The sequence below is a fragment of the Delphinapterus leucas genome, chromosome 1 (assembly GCF_059928025.1).
Source record: "Delphinapterus leucas isolate spDelLeu-1000000601 "Yukka" chromosome 1, BTC_Dleu_Yukka2, whole genome shotgun sequence".
In the NCBI taxonomy this organism is placed as follows: domain Eukaryota; kingdom Metazoa; phylum Chordata; class Mammalia; order Artiodactyla; family Monodontidae; genus Delphinapterus; species Delphinapterus leucas.
The window spans coordinates 7,365,723-7,383,118 of NC_143129.1; the positions used below are offsets into that span (position 1 = coordinate 7,365,723).

The 17,396-nt window shown below is 63.1% G+C and overlaps 1 protein-coding gene across 5 annotated transcripts; it reads left to right on the top strand.

Annotated features, from left to right (window-relative positions):
* The first annotated feature begins 4,499 nt into the window (after positions 1-4,499).
* On the top strand, positions 4,500-17,333 carry LAD1 (ladinin 1). 5 transcript variants are annotated; one of them, XM_022562039.3, is made up of 10 exons: positions 4,500-4,614; positions 11,414-11,551; positions 12,642-13,446; positions 13,898-14,002; positions 14,780-14,823; positions 15,903-15,975; positions 16,061-16,198; positions 16,469-16,555; positions 16,881-16,952; positions 17,240-17,333. In XM_022562039.3, exons 1-10 carry the CDS (start codon positions 4,577-4,579, stop codon positions 17,243-17,245), a joined length of 1,506 nt encoding a protein of 501 aa, XP_022417747.1. In that variant the 5' UTR covers positions 4,500-4,576; the 3' UTR covers positions 17,246-17,333. The 5 variants fall into 5 exon arrangements, with proteins under 5 accessions (XP_022417747.1, XP_089761386.1, XP_089761294.1 ...); XM_089905168.1 differs by lacking the exon at positions 4,500-4,614 and adding an exon at positions 5,763-6,508 and having other exon boundaries at positions 15,906-15,975; XM_089905110.1 differs by lacking the exon at positions 4,500-4,614 and adding an exon at positions 5,770-6,508.
* The last annotated feature ends 63 nt before the right edge of the window (positions 17,334-17,396 follow it).

Consider the following 17,396-nt stretch of genomic DNA (forward strand, 5'->3'; position numbering starts at 1 on the left):
ACTTCCCCTCCAGAGCGCCGAGCCTGCGCTCTAGAGCCCACGTGCCACAACTACTGAAGCCCGTGCGCCTAGAGCCCGTGCTCTGCAACAAGAGAAGCCACCGCAATGAGAAGCCCGCGCACCGCAACGAAGAGTAGCCCCCGCTCGCCGCAACTAGAGAAAAGCCTGCGCGCAGCAACGAAGACCCAACACAGCCATAAATAAATAAATTAATTAATTAAAAAAAATTGCTTAGCGCTCCTCCACTTGCGAATAGGCTTGAGACAGTAGGTGTGGTTGCAGTTGGAGAGGATCCCGAGGTGGTGCTCGCTGGGGCTGGCAACGGGAGAGGCCACAGCAGAGAGAGGCCCGCGTACCTATGAGAAATAGGCCACCTCCATGCAGATCCCACACACCATGTCCTTGCTGCGCTGCACGGCAGACGAGAGCTCCATGTCCTTCTCATGGGCCTCGAAATGCATGCTTCTGCTTTGAAGTTCATTAGAGGTGAAGATTGCAAAATTCACCCCTGTGAAAGAACGAAGTGATGAAATACCACCACTTACTCACCTTTTTCCTGTGAATAGGCCTCTGGGTGGTTTCTGGAGTTTTGCTACTATAACCAGTGCTACTGGGGATGTTCTGAGCTCCTGCTTGGTGCCCGTGGTCAAGGTGCCGGGCCGTCCGCACTTGCTGGTTTCCAAGTACACTCCTGCAGCCATCTACCATCAGGGTGACCCAGATCCTGGAGAAGAAGGGTCCGAGACGCTGAGAGGCTCCGACCCAGCCTCCCAGGTGACACAGAGGGGATCTCGGGCTGTCTGGGGTTTCCTGTTCTCCTTCCCAAAGCAAGTTACTGCGATTCTGTAAACCTATCACGCCAAGTGCTAGTGTAGACACGGGGGTGAATGAAACACTCCTGCTCTCCCCAAGACGCTTGGGGCGTTGAAACACGGGCACGGATGCCCTGAGCACCACCCCTGCCCTTGTGATTGTCCCCTTCTCCCGCCTGCCCTGCACAAGCCCTCGGGTGCTGTGGGAAATGCAGGCCAGGCTGTCCTGAGCCCCGCCCCGACGTCCAGCCATGTGCTGGACAGCTCCCCGGGCTGTCCTTGGGGCCCTCACATTCCAGTGGCTGAGGTCAGGGATGCTGCTGACCACCTCACAGGGTGCAGACAGCCCCACACCAAGAGCTCTCAGGCCCCAGGGGTCAATACTGAGGCTGAGGCCCCTCAAGGTAGCAAGTGGGCGTCACCTGGCCTTCTCCCCTCCACCCAGCAGCCAGCCCCATGACCACTCGGCCTTCCAGACCTCCGGCCAACCCCTCCTCCCCCTCCTCTGTGCGCAAGTCCTTTTTTTTTTTTTTTTTTTGCGCTACGCAGGCCTCTCACTGTTGTGGCCTCTCCCGTTGCGGAGCACAGGCTCCGGACGCACAGGCTTAGCGGCCATGGCTCACGGGCCCAGCCGCTCCGCGGCATGTGGGATCTTCCCGGACCGGGGCACGAACCCGTGTCCCCTGCATCGGCAGGCGGACTCTCAACCGCTGCGCCACCAGGGAAGCCCAAGTCCTTCTTTTTTTATGGACGTAAAAGTAGTCCCCTCCGTGGTGGTCTCCCCCTGAAGACTGGTCAGTGTTGCTTTCAAAGTCTCGGGGGCCTTCCCACTCAGAGGCCATTTGCCTTGTCATTTTCAGCTATTGGGCAGGGTCATGGCCAAGTCCTGAGCTCAGGGCAGCGTGAGGACCCCTTTCCTGGTGCCGTGACGGGCACACGATGCTTCGGGCACACGAGCCCTCTCCTTGCGGAACCGCCTTCCACTCAAGACCCCACATCTCCGTTCACGCACCATCCTGTAGCGGGTCCCTCGCCCCCTTCTCTGATGAGTGAATTCCACTCAACGTTCAAGCGCAACCCAGATGTTCCCTCCCCTTGCAGGCATCCCCAGTCCCTCCACTAGAATTAATTTCTCCTGATGACAGTTTCAATTTTCATCACAGCCTGTCTTGAACACGGCTTGCATGTAAGGACGCTTAGGAGTACCTGTGTGTACCTATGCTTATGCACACGTGTGTGTACCTATGCTTATGCACACGTGTGTGTACCTATGCTTATGCACACGTGTGTGTACGTATGATTAGGAGCACATGTGGATGTGCACCAGCACGTGTGTGCCTCCACTGCCAAACTGGGACTGTCTTGGGGTCAGGATCTGAGTCCCCACCATCTTGGTGTCATTAAAAGCCAGCGCTGTTTGCTGATTGTAGCAGGTAGAATTATGTTCCCGCACAGAAAAAATAGTCAATCCCTAAGCCCTGGTAGCTGTGAATGTGACCTCACTGGGAAATCGGGTCTTTGCAGATGTGATCAAATTTGAATGTGGTCGTATTGGATCAGGGTGGGGCTGTAATGCAAGGACTGATGTCTTGATAAGAAGAGGGAACTTTGGACGCGGGCACAGAGACACCGGGACGGTTCCCTGGGACTCTGAAGGCAGACGTGGAGTCACGTGGCTGCAGGACCAGGGTTGCCACCAGCAGCAGCAGGACGACAGACGCAAAGAAAGGTCCTGCCCTAGAGCCTCTGGAGGGAGCACGGCTCTGCTGATGGGCTTCTAGCCTTCAGAACTGTGGGAAAATAAATACCTGTGGTTTTTAAGCCACCTAGCTGGTGACACTTCGTCACCGCAGCCCTGACATAGCACCAAGCACAGTGCCCGGCACGCAGGAAGGGTCTAGTGAATATACAATGCCTGCCCTCAAGGAACTTTTGGGGCACTAACACGCACATAATTCACTTTTCCTTACTTCTGGAGTTGTCTATGCACCAATCTTCCGTGTCTTTGGGTTTTTGTGTCCATAGACAGGGTGCTGGAGTTTGGGCTTTTAGAGACACCGCTGACTCTCTGCTGGTTTCATGAAGTGTCCCTGGAAAGGCCAGGCTTCAAATGACTGGGGTCGTTTGTCCTTCTCTGTTGAGATGTCACCACTGACAAACCATGGGAGGGACATTCTCTAGGTCCCCAGGGGTCAGCAGGCTCCCCAGGAAGTGCTGGGCCCCAAATCCCAGCATCCAGGGACCTGGGTTATCACCAGCCCCTCTTTCTCTTTCCCTGGAAGAGCCAGTGGCCCAGGGCCTGCCTTGGCCTCTGCAGGGGTCTTGTCAGCTCTCCCGCTGCTCACCCCAGGATCACCAGCACGCAACCACGGACTCGTGTGATCCCCACAACCTGGAAGGAAGCTGGGCAAAGTATCATTCTACACACATGAGGAAACAGGAGATTTGCCCCACGTCACATGTTTCATACATGTCAGAGCCCAAAGCCCCATCTCCAGGCTCCCAGTCCAGCTCTCATTCCTTGAACCTCACTCCTCACCTCCTCTGGCCAAGAAGGAAGGCTCCCTGGAGGAGGGGGCATTTGGGGACGGAGATGCCTTAGCAGGCTAGCTGTGTGTGTGTGTCCCAGCTTCTGCTTAGCGGCTGGCTTGCCCTTTACTGGGAGATCTCAGAGCTGGAGGGTATTGTAGAGACCACCAGCTCTGGGTCAGTGCCACAGGGAGGCCAGGCTGGTCAGCGAGACCCAGCAGGGCAGACGCTGTCAGTTCCGCCTCCCTCTTCTCCTGCTGGTGCCTGGGGCTGCACCAGTTCTGATGCGTCGGGAAGATAAGACTCCGCGGGACTTGGGGACTGACCATCCCTGGTCTCCCTGAGGCCGGCTCCCGGGCGGGCAGCGCGACTGGCACCGGCAGCCGGATGCGCACTTAAAGGGAGCCAGGTGGTGCCTCACTTGCTCCAAAACTCCACTGCTAGTTCCCTGTCCACTGCTCCCTTCCGGGGAAAGCCGAGCTTCCCCCGCCTGGTTCCACACCCAGCCCCTCCAGCCCAAAGTCCAGACCAGCCTGCGAGGAGACGCCTCCGACGTCTTGGCTTTTTCAGAGCCGGAGGCACTCCAGGGTGTGCAGAATGGAACCCAGGCTCTCCTTTCGGGAGGGGTGGGCTTTGCCCCGGGCGTGCCTGCGGTTTTGCGCGCGGCGCAGAGGAAGCGCGCCCCGCGCTCTCCCGGGGTCTCGGAGCGGCGGGCCGGAGCGCAGGGCCGGGAGGGCTCTCCAGACCTCAGACGCGCGCCGGCTCCCACCTACCCGCCCGCCTCCCGTCTGGGATTCTCGGGGCCGAGCCGGTTGGCGGGTGGAGAGCGGGTCCGTCCCCGGGCCCCGGCCCCGGGCCGCGGCACTTGCGGGAGGGAGCGGCCGGGCGGGCTGGTCGGACAGGTCCCGAGCAGGAAGTCCCCACCCCCGCCCCGCCCCGCACCGCCCCGCGCGGCCCGGGCTCTCGTCCACCCGTCCGTCCGTCGGAGCATAGGTGCGGCGGCCCGTCCTGGGCGCGCGGCCGGGTGGCCGGGGCGGGGACCGGGGCGGCTCCTTCTGCGACGCGCCTACCCACAGGCCAATCCGGGGCAGCAGGCGGTGCGCGGCTGCGCGGGACGCAGGCCGGGGGTGGATAAGAGGCCAGGTGAGCCTACCTGCGCCGGCGGCGGGCGGGTTGCGCGCGGGGAGGCGCCGAGCGGACACGACGCACGCGGCGGGCGCCCGGGCTCCGGCGGCATGTCAGTCAGCAGGAAGAACTGGGCCACGCTGTCCAGGTGAGCCCGGGTGCCTGGCCGCCCCTGGGGGCCACAGAGTCGGGGCCACACCTGGCAGCTCGCAGGTGTTCCGCCTGCCCCACCGCCTCCTTCCTCCCCTTGGGAGCTGAGGCACAAGCAGGGTGCCTGGGGTGGGCTGCCGGCCCCTAGAGGCCGGTTCGGGGCACTGGGGAAGCGTTCTGGAGTTATGGCCCAGCCTCATTTCCCGAGAAGCCCCCCTGACGGCCCGCGTTTCTCTGTAGAGAGTTTGAGGGGCCCCGCCCGGGGAGGAGCAGGGGGCGCCGTGCCAGGAGCGGGGCAGCACCACCGGGGAGCGTTGGTGAACAGCACCGGGGGCTGGGTAGGGGGGGACAGATGCCCTCCCACTGATGAGGCTCGCGTTCCGAGCGTGGCGTTTCGGGGTGGGGTCTGGGCTGGGTGACCTCACCACAGCTTCTGCCCCCCTCTGGGCTTCAGCCTTTATTTGTGAGCTTATCCTCCCCAGGGCCTGGGCACTGGGTGTCGTATCCCTGCCTGCGGGACATCTGTCAGGGTCAGAGAAGCCTGGGGGCGTGTCCGGAAGGCAGCCCCCCTCATGTGGTTGGTGACCCCTGAACCCCTTGGGGCCACCCTGCACCTCCCCCCAGAGGTGCTTCCATGAGCATCTTCACCTGCGATCCCCCCCCACACACACTGCCCCCTCAGGAGACTGATGGGAGCCCGGAAGGTTCTAGTGGGTAGAAGCCGACCCCTGTCAGGTGGGCGTGTGGGTGGAGGCCCAGGCTGCCTTTATAGGCACGGAGCAGCACCTCCCAGGCCTTCCCCAGCAAGGCCTCTGGCTCTCCCCACCCCCTTCCCAAGGGCTCCAGAGCTTCTCCAGGGCCGGGGGCCTCCCAGACCCTCAGACCTCACTGCTCTGAAGCACAGTTGCCCAGTCACCGCGCTGCAGAGGGGCCCGCGGGGTCTAGAGAGGGGAAGGATACGCCCCAAGAAAGGAGGAGCTCGGTGCCCTAGACAGGGGCCCGGCCGCCTCAGAGGCTGGACACACCCAGGGAGGGTCTGTACTGCGGGTGGAGCTGGGGGTCAAGGTCTCGGACTCTGCTGTGGGTCACGGTGCCGGCGTTGACGTGGGAGCGTCTCTGCTTCCAGGCGGGGCCTGTCTGTTGGGGTGTGTAGTGTGGACACGTCTGGGTGGATGGTATGTTCTGACGTTGCCGAGTTTGGGCCTTGGGAGTCCGAGTCCATTTGGATGTCCATTGAAGACCACAGCGCAGGGCGTTGGGCTAAAAACACAAAGCAGGGCTTCCCTGGTGGCGCAGTGGTTGAGAGTCCGCCTGCCGATGCAGGGGACACGGGTTCGTGCCCTGGTCCGGGAAGATCCCACATGCCGCGGAGCGGTTGGGCCCGTGAGCCATGGCCGCTGAGCCTGCGCGTCCGGAGCCTGTGCTCCGCAACGGGAGAGGCCACAACAGTGAGAGGCCCGCGTACCGCAAAAAAAAAAAACAAAAAAAAAAAACCAAACACAAAGCAGACATGGCTGAGTCAGGAGCCCCCGGTCTGCTGGGATGTGTGTGACTTTGTGTCTGAGACATGCCCGGATGTGTGTCAGGGTGTGCGCCAGGTGGCAGTGGGGCGCTGGAACTTTTAAAGTGCGAGCAGGGTCTGGTCTTAGCTGGTCCCCTGCTCAGATGGCCCCAGTCTCCCGTGGCTGCAGGGGGGGCCGGGGTTGGGAGACGCGATCGCCAGGCAGCGGGAAGCCCCGGGGACCAGCCCCGGCCCCGCCCCCTGGCCCTCCCCAGCCCTGTGGGCAGACACAGCTGTGGCCAACGCTCACCCCTGAGGCAGCTGGAGCCGAGGACCCTCCCGCCCTACTGCTCCCTGGCGAACAAGCCTCAGCTGGCAGGAGGGAAGGGCCGTGAGTCACTGTCAACGGAGCCTCCCGGGCCATCCTGGGGTCGGGTTTGGGGGGGCGCTGAGGAGGGCGCGAGGAGCGTGGCCCCAGACGGGGCCAAGGTGGGCAGCTGAGGGCCAGCCTGCCGCCCGTCCTTGGCGAGTAGAAATTCAGACGCTCTAGCCCCGGGGCGGGGCAGTGGTGAGCTGCCTGGCCGGGTGCCCTGGTCAGCAGCCTTGCCCTCTCCTCCCTGGGCTGGCCTGGTGAGGGTGAGGCTGGGCGGGCTCGTCGGCGGGGGCCCAGGGGTGGGTCTGGAGCAGCGAGGCCGGGGGCGGGGGGCGGAAATTAATCATCCCCCCGCCTGGGTCTTGAGCAGCCCTGCCACCTCCCGAGCCGCTCAGTTCTCCCTGACACCTCTCCCTAGACCAGCAGGGCTAGAAGGGACCTCATGGACCACCCAGCGTGGCCCCTCGTCGCGTGGAAGGACTGTCCCCCCTCAGGGGCTGCAGACTGGCCCAAGGTCACGCGGCTAATCAGAGCTGCGTCTCTCAGCCCGGTGCCAGGCCTGAGCTCCCTTTTCTCCTTCCAAGTTCTGCAAATCCTTGCTCTTTGAGCCCCAGGCTTCCACAGAATGCTCTGGGGCAGCCTTCACACCCTTCCCCTGCTTTAACCAGGGCAGCTGAGCCTCGGTCTGTCGTATAATGGGCTCCTATGTGCGATTCAATTGGGGAAAGAACGGTTCTCCTGGTAAAGCTGCCAGCACTTACACCCCTGCTCTACCCCTGCGAGGATAGAGCTCAGGAAGAGTGGCCCTTGGGAGGGAGCAGAGCCAGCTCTGGCCTGAGCAGCAGGGCAGAAGGTCTTCCAGAACTAGTTAAGGGAGAAGGCGGTCCCTTGCCCTAAGAATGGAGCCGGTGAGGTCCGGAGTAGGGCGGCTAGCAGTCCTACCTGGAGGCAAAGAGACGGATGTGTGTCCCCAGAGGAGGGCCAGGAGGTGGAGGAAAGGGCTGTTGAGAGGGAGCTGGTGGCGGGACGGCCGCCCAGGGCTGCGGCATCAGTTGGCGACAGTGGCTGGGACTCCCTGGGGTGCGGGACCTACACGGTCCACCCTGGCCTGGCCCTGGCGCCCGAGAGGGCGACGTGTTGGCGGCTGGGTTTCCTCAACCCTGCTTCCCCAGGCTGCGCCACGAGCTCAGGCCTGTGCTGGGCTGGAGGGTCCCACACCTTCCGAGGCCCTCCCGGACACCCCTTGCCCCCCCTGCCTCTTCAGCTGCTGGGCTCCCGAGAAGGTGGCAGGGCATCCTTCCTGGCCTTTAACCTTGTGCTAAGAGGCTAGCCTATGTTGGAAGCTTCGTTCCTTCTTTTACTGGCTGGCCTGTCCTGGGAACGTTATTGACCCCCATGAGCCTCAGAGTCCTCACCTGCAGAATGGGGGTGACCCGCCCGTCCCTCAGGGTTGCCGGGGGCCTCTTATCAGAGGTATCTGGGAGCCGCTGGGAGCAGCACCCAGTGTCGTGTGAGCACATGTCAGAGCCCGCGCTTCTGCCTTTATTTATTGATTGGTTAGTCACCATAGTCAACAAATACTTGTTTGCTCCTGAATGAAGCCCTTAGTTGCTCTTTGTTTATTCCTGGGGCTCCTGTGGAGCCGCCTGGAAGCCTGGCCTTCACCCCTCCTGCCCTCTCCTCCCCATTTTCTCCTCTTTAGAGGAGGAGCTCTTTGCTTGGTGGAGATAACGTTTCTCCTGGGGTGGGGGTGAGGTGTGACCACGTCACCTGGGTGAGCGGCGGGGTCTTGGGGCAAAGCTGGGGGTCACTCGAGGATGGGCCCTGAGACCCTCGGGGCGAGGACCCGCCTGGGGTGAGTCGCTTCCCGAGACCAGGCTCTGACAGATCACACACCGACTTGTCCCAGGTCCCACAAACAAACAGGTGGCTCCCCTGAGGGCTGAGCGGCCTGTGCTCAGGCCCAAGGAATCCTGGGGGCTCCAGCCCAGATGCGCCTGTCGGGGGAGGTGCCCCGCTCGGTGGGCCGGTCTCCCTCGGGGCGGTGGGGTCCCTCAGCTTTGCAGGGCACAGCTGACCCCAGACTGTGCACTCAGTTCGGTGGGTCCAGAGGAAAGCCAGCTGAAGTGGACCTTTCTCATCTGGACCCGGGCAGCGAGGAAGGGGTGGGGCATTGGGGCCTGGCCGGCAGGAACCATGGGTTCCCGTGGAATGAGTGAGTGAGTGAATGAATGAATGATCACGGAGGCCTTGGGGAATCTGGTTTAAACCCCTTGGTCAAGGCCGTGGGTCCTAGATTGGAGCCCTGCCCCATCCCCACGCAGGTGGAGTACAGACCTGAGGAGCAGGAGGAACTGAGGTTTTCACCAAGAGCTACCCTGACACCAGACTTGGGCGGTTCTGGAAGGTTGCCTGGGGCGATTGGGCAGATTGCCGTTCGGGGGTGCCTAGGATTTGCTCCCCCTTTGCGCTCTTGCTTATTAAGGCAGAGATCTGGTGGACCCCCCCCCCCAACCAGGGAGGAGGAACGCCCTGCCCTCTGAGGTTGACACTTGCACTCGGTTCCACATTTGGTGGCGCCTGTGCGTTCCGGGTGCCGTGGTGGATGCGCCCCGTCCTGTGGTCTTTTCTCTCCCTGCAGGACAACTTCTTCACACTTGCTTTTCAAACCTTTCATACCCTCTCCGCTCTGCCTCATTTGCCCATCTTGAAAAAGAAAACATGACTTAAGATCTGTGTGTTTATTGTACGTAAATGACACCTCAATTAAGACAGCAATCTTGGTGTCCACGTCCTCCTCCAGGTACCGTCTCATCTTGGTGGCTTTTCTTCTCGTTAAACCTTCTCAGCAGAGTTGCCGGCCGTCACCAGCTCCTCTTTCTCGGGTCCCCTTCTCCCCTTCTCCCCGAGCACAGCCATCGGGTCCCCTGTCCAGTCGGGCTCTTTCTAAGGGTCCGGAAGCCTCCGTGCTCAACACTGCCTCCTGGTGGTCTTGCCCTTCCAGCGGTGTGGACAGGGCTGGCTCCTCTCCAGCTCAGCTCCTCCCGGGTTTCCTCCCGCGGACATCCCGCCAAACCCCTTCCTCCCTGATGGTCCCCAGCCTTCTAAGAGCAGGCACCAGGAACTGCTCAGGCCAGAAAATCTAGTTTTCCTTGATTTTTCTCATTTCCTCGCCCCTCATCCCCATCCAGCCCATCGGCAAACCCAGTTGGCTCTGTCTTCAAAATGTGTCCCGAATCCATCACTTTTCCCGTCTCACTGTCACCACCCCAGGTAACATCACCGTAGCTCGCGCCCTGGCAAGGGACCCCCACCCCCACCCCCGGCCCAGTCCCTCTCCTCCGCCTTCTGCAGTCCTGTCACCATACAGCAGCTGGAGAGGTTTAAAATAGTGACCATAATAAGTCTTACCATGTCCCCCTCGGTGTGAAACTGTCCAGTGTCTTCCCACACCCTGGAATAAACCCACGCTCTCTCCCGGCCCCTGAGCACAGCCATCCGGCCGAGGCCTGTGCTGTGCTACCCCCTCACCCTGGAACGCTGCCACCAGACCCAGCCCCTCTGGTCCTTGGGGCCCTCTCCCCTCCAGGTGCCTTCTCTCGTCCTCCGTCTCTTCCTGACGTTTTGTTCACGGGTGGGCTCCTTGCTCCCTGTCTGACTCCCCCACCTGGCACGCGCCCCAAAGGGCAGAACCCCGTCGGGCTCCTTCCCAGTCCCCGGAACCTGCCTGCCTGTAGACAGTGCTCAAAACGTGTGAGTTTAGTGACGATCAGATCAGCAGATGTGATGCTGGACTTGGAATAAAAGATCAGGGCCGTCGTGTGGGTGCTCCTCTTGGGGAGGAAAACGGAGGCAAGGAAGGGACCTGCCCGCGGGCAGGAGGGCCAAGCAGAGGCCCTCCTGACCGGTGCCCCAGACAGCACTGGGGGGCCACTCCCAGCCCTCATGGCCTAAGCTTCTCCTGCGGCTCTGGGTGAAGCACGGCCTCCCTGCCCTGCAAGCCCCCACCTCTGACCACCAGGCTTGCTCGTCCCTCCCTTCTGCCTGGGCCTCGGGTTTCTCCCGGCCCTGGCCTGTCCCCCTTCCTGAGATCCAGCCCACGTTCAGGCTCTGCTGGGGCCTCTGCTGACGCTGCGGCCCCAGTAACCCTTCCCTCCCTGCGCAGAGCTGGGGGGCTACTGGTGGACACACTTGTCTTTCTCAGTGTTTGGCAGGTGTCTCCGAGGCAGGGGCCCTGCCCTGGTCTGTGAAGCCGCAGTTTCCGACGGGGCGCTGGCCCAGCACAGTTCCTTGGGGATATTTGCTCTTTGGTTGGGATGGAGGGTGGGGATGGGTTGGGGGGGGCGGTAGGTGGATAAGGGTGACGGGTGGGCAGGGCGGTGGAGGTGATGGGGGAGGGCTGTTTGCAGGGACAGGAGGTTAGGTGGCTGTGTGATTGAAGGCGGGGATGGGTGGCTGGTAGGCCCTGTGATACAGGAACCAAAAGCAGGGTGTGGCCCCTGCCCCCGGCACCCGAGAGCTGGTTCTCGGGAGCCAAAGAGGCTGCCGGGGCTCCTGAGAGGTGAAGGGAGTGATGCCGGGCCCTCCCCGGCTGTAACCGGTCTCAGTGGGGAGTCTCCCCCTCTGGAGAGCCGAGAAGTCCCACGGGGAGCTGTGTAGCTGAGGTCGTTTCTCTGCGATTGTCCACTGAGGGATGTCATCTAAGTCCCCGGACCAGAGAGAGAGGGCAGCTTGTCAGGTTCACCCACCTCCTTCAGGCAGAGCTGCACCTGCCCTCCCACATCCCTGCGCGCCCCGGAGCAGGGGCCCCCATCCACCTCGGGTGTCCAGGGTGGAGTCCAGCCCAGCGCCCCCCTGGGGGGGTCGCTGCACAGGCTGGGGTGGCGGGCCATGTGGGCTGCACTGACCCCTGTCCCCCCATAGCCTGGCCAGGCAGTGGACCCTGGAGGACAAAGAGGAACAGGAGAGGGAACGGCGGCGGCGACATCGGAGCCTGAGCTCCACCGTGGACGACGAGGTGGCCCAGCCGGCCCAGGATGGAGACGCGGCGGCCCCAGAGAGGTGCGGGGGTGGGGAGGCGGTGTCCTGGTCCCGGATGATGGGCGGGAACCAGGCTGGACTTCCGTGGGTCCCACCCTCACCAGGACAGCCAGTGAGGCCCAGTGCTCATGAGACGCGCAGCCTTTGCTGGACGTTTTGTGAGCGTAGCTCAGTCCTTCCAGGCTCCCAAGAGGGAGGGTCCTAACACGTCTCACAGGTGGAGAAGCTGGTCAGAGAGCACACGGGTTGTCCACCTGGAGAGCGGGGGCCGCGGGTGTCGTCCACATCTGTCGGGCCCCGGGGCCAGCTCTCTGCATTCAAGCCGGCTGCCTCCCTCTAACCCGGACCCTCCGTGGTCAGCCTCTGACCGCAGGAGCGCGGGGGCCGGTCTGGCCACCAGATCTGAGGGTCGAGAGGGGAAGGCGGAGAAGGGCCTTGTTCACCGGATGCTCCTGTCTGTCAGGACGGCGCCCACACCTGCCATGAGTCTCCTCTCGCCTCCGAACAAGCCCAGTCTGCAGTCTGGGAAACAGGCTCAGACAGTGAACTAACCTGCTAACCTGCTCCAAGTCGCACGGCGAGCAGGTGGTGGGGACGGAAGAGGCTCCTTTGCTGGAGGCTGAGGGCCTCTCATGTTGCCCTTGTTCCCCTGGGTCCCCCAGAGGAGGGGGCTGTCAGGGGCCGGGAGGAATGTCAGAGGCCTGGGTTCTACTCCCAGCTCCACCGCCCATTAGCTGTGTGACCTGTGCCAGCTCCCTGACTGTCTCTGGTCCTGATCTAAGCCGCAAGGGGCGGGGCCTGGCACAGATGAGGTCTTTGTTGATTGGGGCTGAGCATGGAATGGTCACACCTTTCAGGGGTTTATGAGTTTCTTTGAAAAGTATCATGTGCTTTGTTCAAAGGATACCTTAGAAGCCCGATGCGTAAAGCAGATAAAAGGGTTCCTGATTTAAGCGATGGTGGTTCCGGCGGGGGCCTCGGCCTTCCTTCCTCGCCCCTCCCACGTGGCCCCAGAGGCATCTTCACTGGGTCGGAGGGCATCCCAGGGTCTCTCCCACCTCTGCCGGCCTCTGACTCTGTCTCCCGCCCCATCTCCCATCTTTCGACTCAGACTGCCGAGCGTGGAGGAAATGGAGGTCTCCCCCCGACCACCCCTAGACTCCAGCGGTGAGGACGTGTGGGCCGTCCTCAGGGCACGGCAGGAGCGGAGGCAGAGGCAGCGGGAGGCGGAGGTCGCACAGGCCCCCGTCCGGGAGCAGCTGGACAAAGAGGAGGAGGATGGCGCGGGCACTGGGCAGGCCGGGCAGCTGCCCCCAGCGCCCGAGAAGGAGCTGGGGCTGCTGCTTCGCCGGAGACTGAGCCGGGAGCAGCGGAGCTCCTGGGTCCGGGAGGAGGAGAGCTTGGTGGGCAGGGAGCCGGGATGCAGCAGGAAGGGGGGCTCAGAGAAGCCCTCTGCCCCAGAGAAGACATTAGCGCCCGAAAAGAGCCTGGACTCCAAGGAAGTCTCCACCTCCGGGAAGACTGCCAGCCCTGAGAAAGTGTCTGTGTCCCAGAAGATTGCAGTGTTGGAGAAAAGAACCATCTCGGGAAAGACGTTGGTTCTGGAAAAAACAAGTGTCTTGGAGAAGCTGCCGTCCCCAGGGAAGACGTCGGACTCAGAAAAGAGACTGACGTCTGAGAAAGCAGCAGTCTTTGAGAAGACCCTGGCCCCTGAGACACGGCTGGCCCCAGCGAGGGCGGCGGCCCCAGGGCAGCCCCGGGCCCAGGAGCTGCCAGCCTCTGCGCAGAGCCCGTCCACCCCCAAGGGGCAGGGGAGGGCCGGCCCCAAGCAGGAGCCCCCGTCCTCGGCGGGGCTGTGGGGGCAGGGGGCAGAGCGTCCGGCTGGGACTTGCCACCTCCCACCCATCACTCTCCAGGTTGGCGGTGCCCCTGCCCTCCCGGCCCCCGCCCTCCGCCCTCCCTTCTAGTCCTGTCCTCCCGCCTCTGGGCCGGCCTCGGCAGTTCCCTCTCCCTACCTGCTCCACCACGGTCAGGATAGCAGACCCGGGGGCGGGGGCATCAGCTGTGCAGTGGGGAGCACCTGGTGCCCCATACCACATCCTCAGCCAGGGCCCAGACTGCAGGCCCTCATGGACCCGTGGGAAGCCTCAGATCCTTCTAGAAGTCCCCCTGGAAAGCCCTGCCTGGTGGCCTGGCCCCGGGACTGGGTCCGCCATCCCCACAGCAGAGGGACAGGAGGCACGGGACTGTCTTGCTACCTGCTTCCCCCTGCAGCTCCTGGGATGGGCCAGGCCAGTGGTGCCCCCGTGGCAGCTCGGGATTGGGGTGCCCTGGCCTTCCGTGTGATACTCCCTCTTCTCCATCCAGATGAAAATCCCCAGCAAGGAGGACGAGGCGGACACACCCTCGCCCACCCAGGCCACCTACAGCAGCTCCCTGAAGCGCTCCAGCCCCAGGACCATCTCCTTTCGGGTGAGGCCCGGGTCCCTTTGTCTCCCATCCGCTGGAGGGCATGCCGAGGAAAGCAGCCCCCGTTACGGCCCAGGGCCCTGGGTTAGACACCAGGGACGTTGTACGCAGGCACAGGGCCTTTGGGTGCCCGAGGGTGGCCGAGAGCAGATGGGGTTGGATCAAGTGAAGCACCGGTTAATGGCTGGAGGCGGGTGTGGACGAGACCCAGCAGCCCCAGGTGGTGGGCACAGCTAGCCTGCAGGAGGGCGGCGCAGGTGGACTGCGGGGAGAGCCTCTCCTCCAGGAGGGCAGGTGGGTGGGAGCCATGGGCTGTCCCGGTGCCCGCCGCCCTGCCTTGCCCCAGGAGTACAAATCACGTGGACCGGGGCTGGTCCTGTCGCTTTACGCCAGAATTTACTCCTGGTTTCTCTGTTTACTGGGTCACTCACTCACTTTTTGACTGTCCGCGCGCTGTGCCAGGCCCTGGGGAGAGGCAGGAGACCTGCTGCCGGCCGGTGCCTGTCCCTGCCCCTGCCCTACGGGGCTCGGGGCGGTGGGGAAGCAGGCAGGAAGCAGGTGGTTGCAGCTGCCCCAAGAAGACCTGGGGGCGTCAAGGAGGGGCTGCTGACCCGGCCTGGTGGGTGGGGCCATGTCCCAGACCCTTTAATGGGGGTTGAACTGAGGGTTGAACGGAGGTGGGTGGGAGGCCCCAGGAGGGGGATGTGTTCTGACAGCTGAGCCCTCCCTTGAGGAGGCCGCGGCTGACCCCACTCATGGGCACCTTCCTTATCGTTTCAGATGAGCCCCCGGAGAGACCACTCAGAGGCATCCTTAACCCGCAGGTCAGGGGCCCGGAGGCTCTGTCCTCTCCCGTCTGCTCCGTCCTGCTTGTGCTGCAGGGTTAGCAGGAGGGACTGAGGCCCGAGATGTGGCACAAGGGAAGGGATGGGGGGAGCTGCTTGGAGGAGGCGGGGCTTGGGCGGGGCTGTCCTGAGGCACAGGGGTGCGGAGGGAGACTGACCAGTGCAGGAAGGGATGAAGCCGCTTCAGCAGGGGCGCGGGCGCCTGGGACTCTGCAAGCTTGACGAGCGCTTCCACCTCCCCCCTACCCCTGCCTCCGCCCACAGCGTCCATGCAAGCAGCTGGAGGACTGTGTGTTTTTCTAAAAAACAACAACAAATGGGGTCTGAAGAGTAGCTGTGCTCATGCGTTGGGAGTTTCATGCTCATGCATTGCGTCCGTCTGCCCCCAGACTATCTCTAGGGCAGCAGTGCTGGGCGAGGACTGCGGGTGGGGATGGGTGCTGGGGCACAGGGTGGATGAGACATGCTGCTGCCCTCGAGCAGCTCACATCAGACATGAAATGTGCAAGGGCCCCACAGCACGGAGGCGCCGGGATGGGCATGGGAACTGATGGCTGGAGCCCCTCATGGCTGCGGGAGCTCGGCCCTCGAGAGCTGGGGACTCTGTCCCGGAGCGATTGGCATCTGAAAGGACTTGAACTAGAGGGAGATTTCCCAGCAGAAGGAAGCTTTGAATCGAGGGGACAGCACGAGGAAAGGCATGGAGTATGACCCACACGGTGTCCGGTTGGCCGGCTCCTCGGCGTGGTGTCAGGAGGGCAGGCACCGCCAGGTCATGAGTCTTGTACGCTCGTCCGGTGGCCTGAGGACAGGTTGGGCTTGGTCGGGGGTGGGGCAACCTGGTGGCTGGTGTCCTGCTGAATGGACTGTTTCTAGGGAGGGCAGGGGAGTCCCCGGAGTCTGTAGATCGTCGCCTTGGTCAAGTCATTATGATCTCACTCGGTGACTGAGGCCACATTCTCTTTGCCGAAGCACTGGGGGTGTGGGCGCAGGCCTGGTCTCCCTTGGGGCGGGGGGGTCTCACCTGGCTTGTCTTGTCCTACCTTTCTGTCCCGCAGCAGCAGCATGAGGATCCCAGCCAGCTCCTTCACACTGGGCCAGAAGCTGGAGAGATACCACACAGCTGTACAGGTGGGTGGGGCCGGGCACCTGCCCTGCGTGGTGGGCGTGGTCGGTGCCCACCCTCAAGGCTCAACGGCTTGTGCTCTGCTCTCAGAGATCAGAGTCAGTCAGGTCTCCGGGCCCCTCCCGCGCTGAGTTCTTTGTGGCTCCCGTGGACGTCGCCAGCAAGCGCCACCTCTTTGAGAAGGAGCTGGTGGGTCAGGGCCGGGAAGGAGCAGCCTCCAGCCGGAAGGTGAGTGGCTCAGGCCGATGAGGCTGGGTGTCTGCAAATCCCGGCCCCTGGCCTGGGCAGTGCCAGACAGCTCTGCGTCTTCGTGCGTCAGTTTGGGAAAACCTGCCGCTGACTTGAGTTCCCTGCCACTCGTGAGCCCCCGTCCCCCTGGCTGTGCGCACAGCCCCAGTGAGGGGGGTCAGGCCCGGCGCCCTGGGCTGGATGGGTGTGGGCAAGGTACAGGCCTCTGGAGATGCCCACCCGACCCCGACACGGAAGCTCTCTTTTCAGGAGAACTTGCGGCTCTCGGGGGTTGTGACATCGAGGCTCAACCTGTGGATCAGCAAGACGCAGGAGTCAGGAGATGGGGACCCGCAGGTACCTCCTGAGGCCTCACCACGGACCCTTTCGTGGCAGAATGACCTGCCAGAGGAGGGGCAGCCCCAAAAGTAGTGGACGTATTCTGGGCGTGGGAACGGCGTTGGATAAGCCTGCGGGCCGGAAGGCAGAGAGGAGGAGGGGTCTGGGGTCCTCCCTCGGGAGGGGGAGGGGTCTGGGGTCCTCCCTCGGGAGGGGAAGGGGTCTGGGGTCCTCCCTCGGGGGGGAGAGGGGTCTGGGGTCCTCCCTCGGGAGGGAGAGGGGTCTGGGGACCCCTGTGCCATAAGCCTGAGCCTCTGGTCTCCGCCCTGATGCCTGCAACCAGGAGGTGCAGAAAGAGTCGGCAGCCGCCAGGAGGATCCGGTGGAGGAAGAAAGTGGACTCCCTGGATGCCAAGGTGAGGGCAGGGGTGGCCGCCCTGCGGAGACGCCACACGCCCAGCGCCACGCACACCGACTGGCCTGTGTTTGCACAGCCCCGTTCTCAGGCTGGGTTGTCGCAACCTGGGGAGGGCTGGCTGCACCCTCCTCTGGCTTCGCTTCCCCACAGCTGTGCGAGCCCCTACCCCCCTCAGCCAGCAGATCTGGGGCCTCTGGCCCAGTGTGGGCGCGGGGCTTGGGGAAAGGGGTGCTTCCTGTCCAGCCCTAGGAACCCGTCTTGTGCTAATAGCCCTTTGCCCCGTAGGTGTGAGAAGCCTTGTCTCATCACCCCGCTCCCTTTCTGCCTTGGACCTGGGACCAGGAACGTCGGGGGCACTCAGCCAGCTCCTTCCCTGCCCAGCCTCTGGGGCAGGTGTGCCTGGCCCCTTGTCCTGCTGTGGGCACAGCAGATCCTGGGCCCC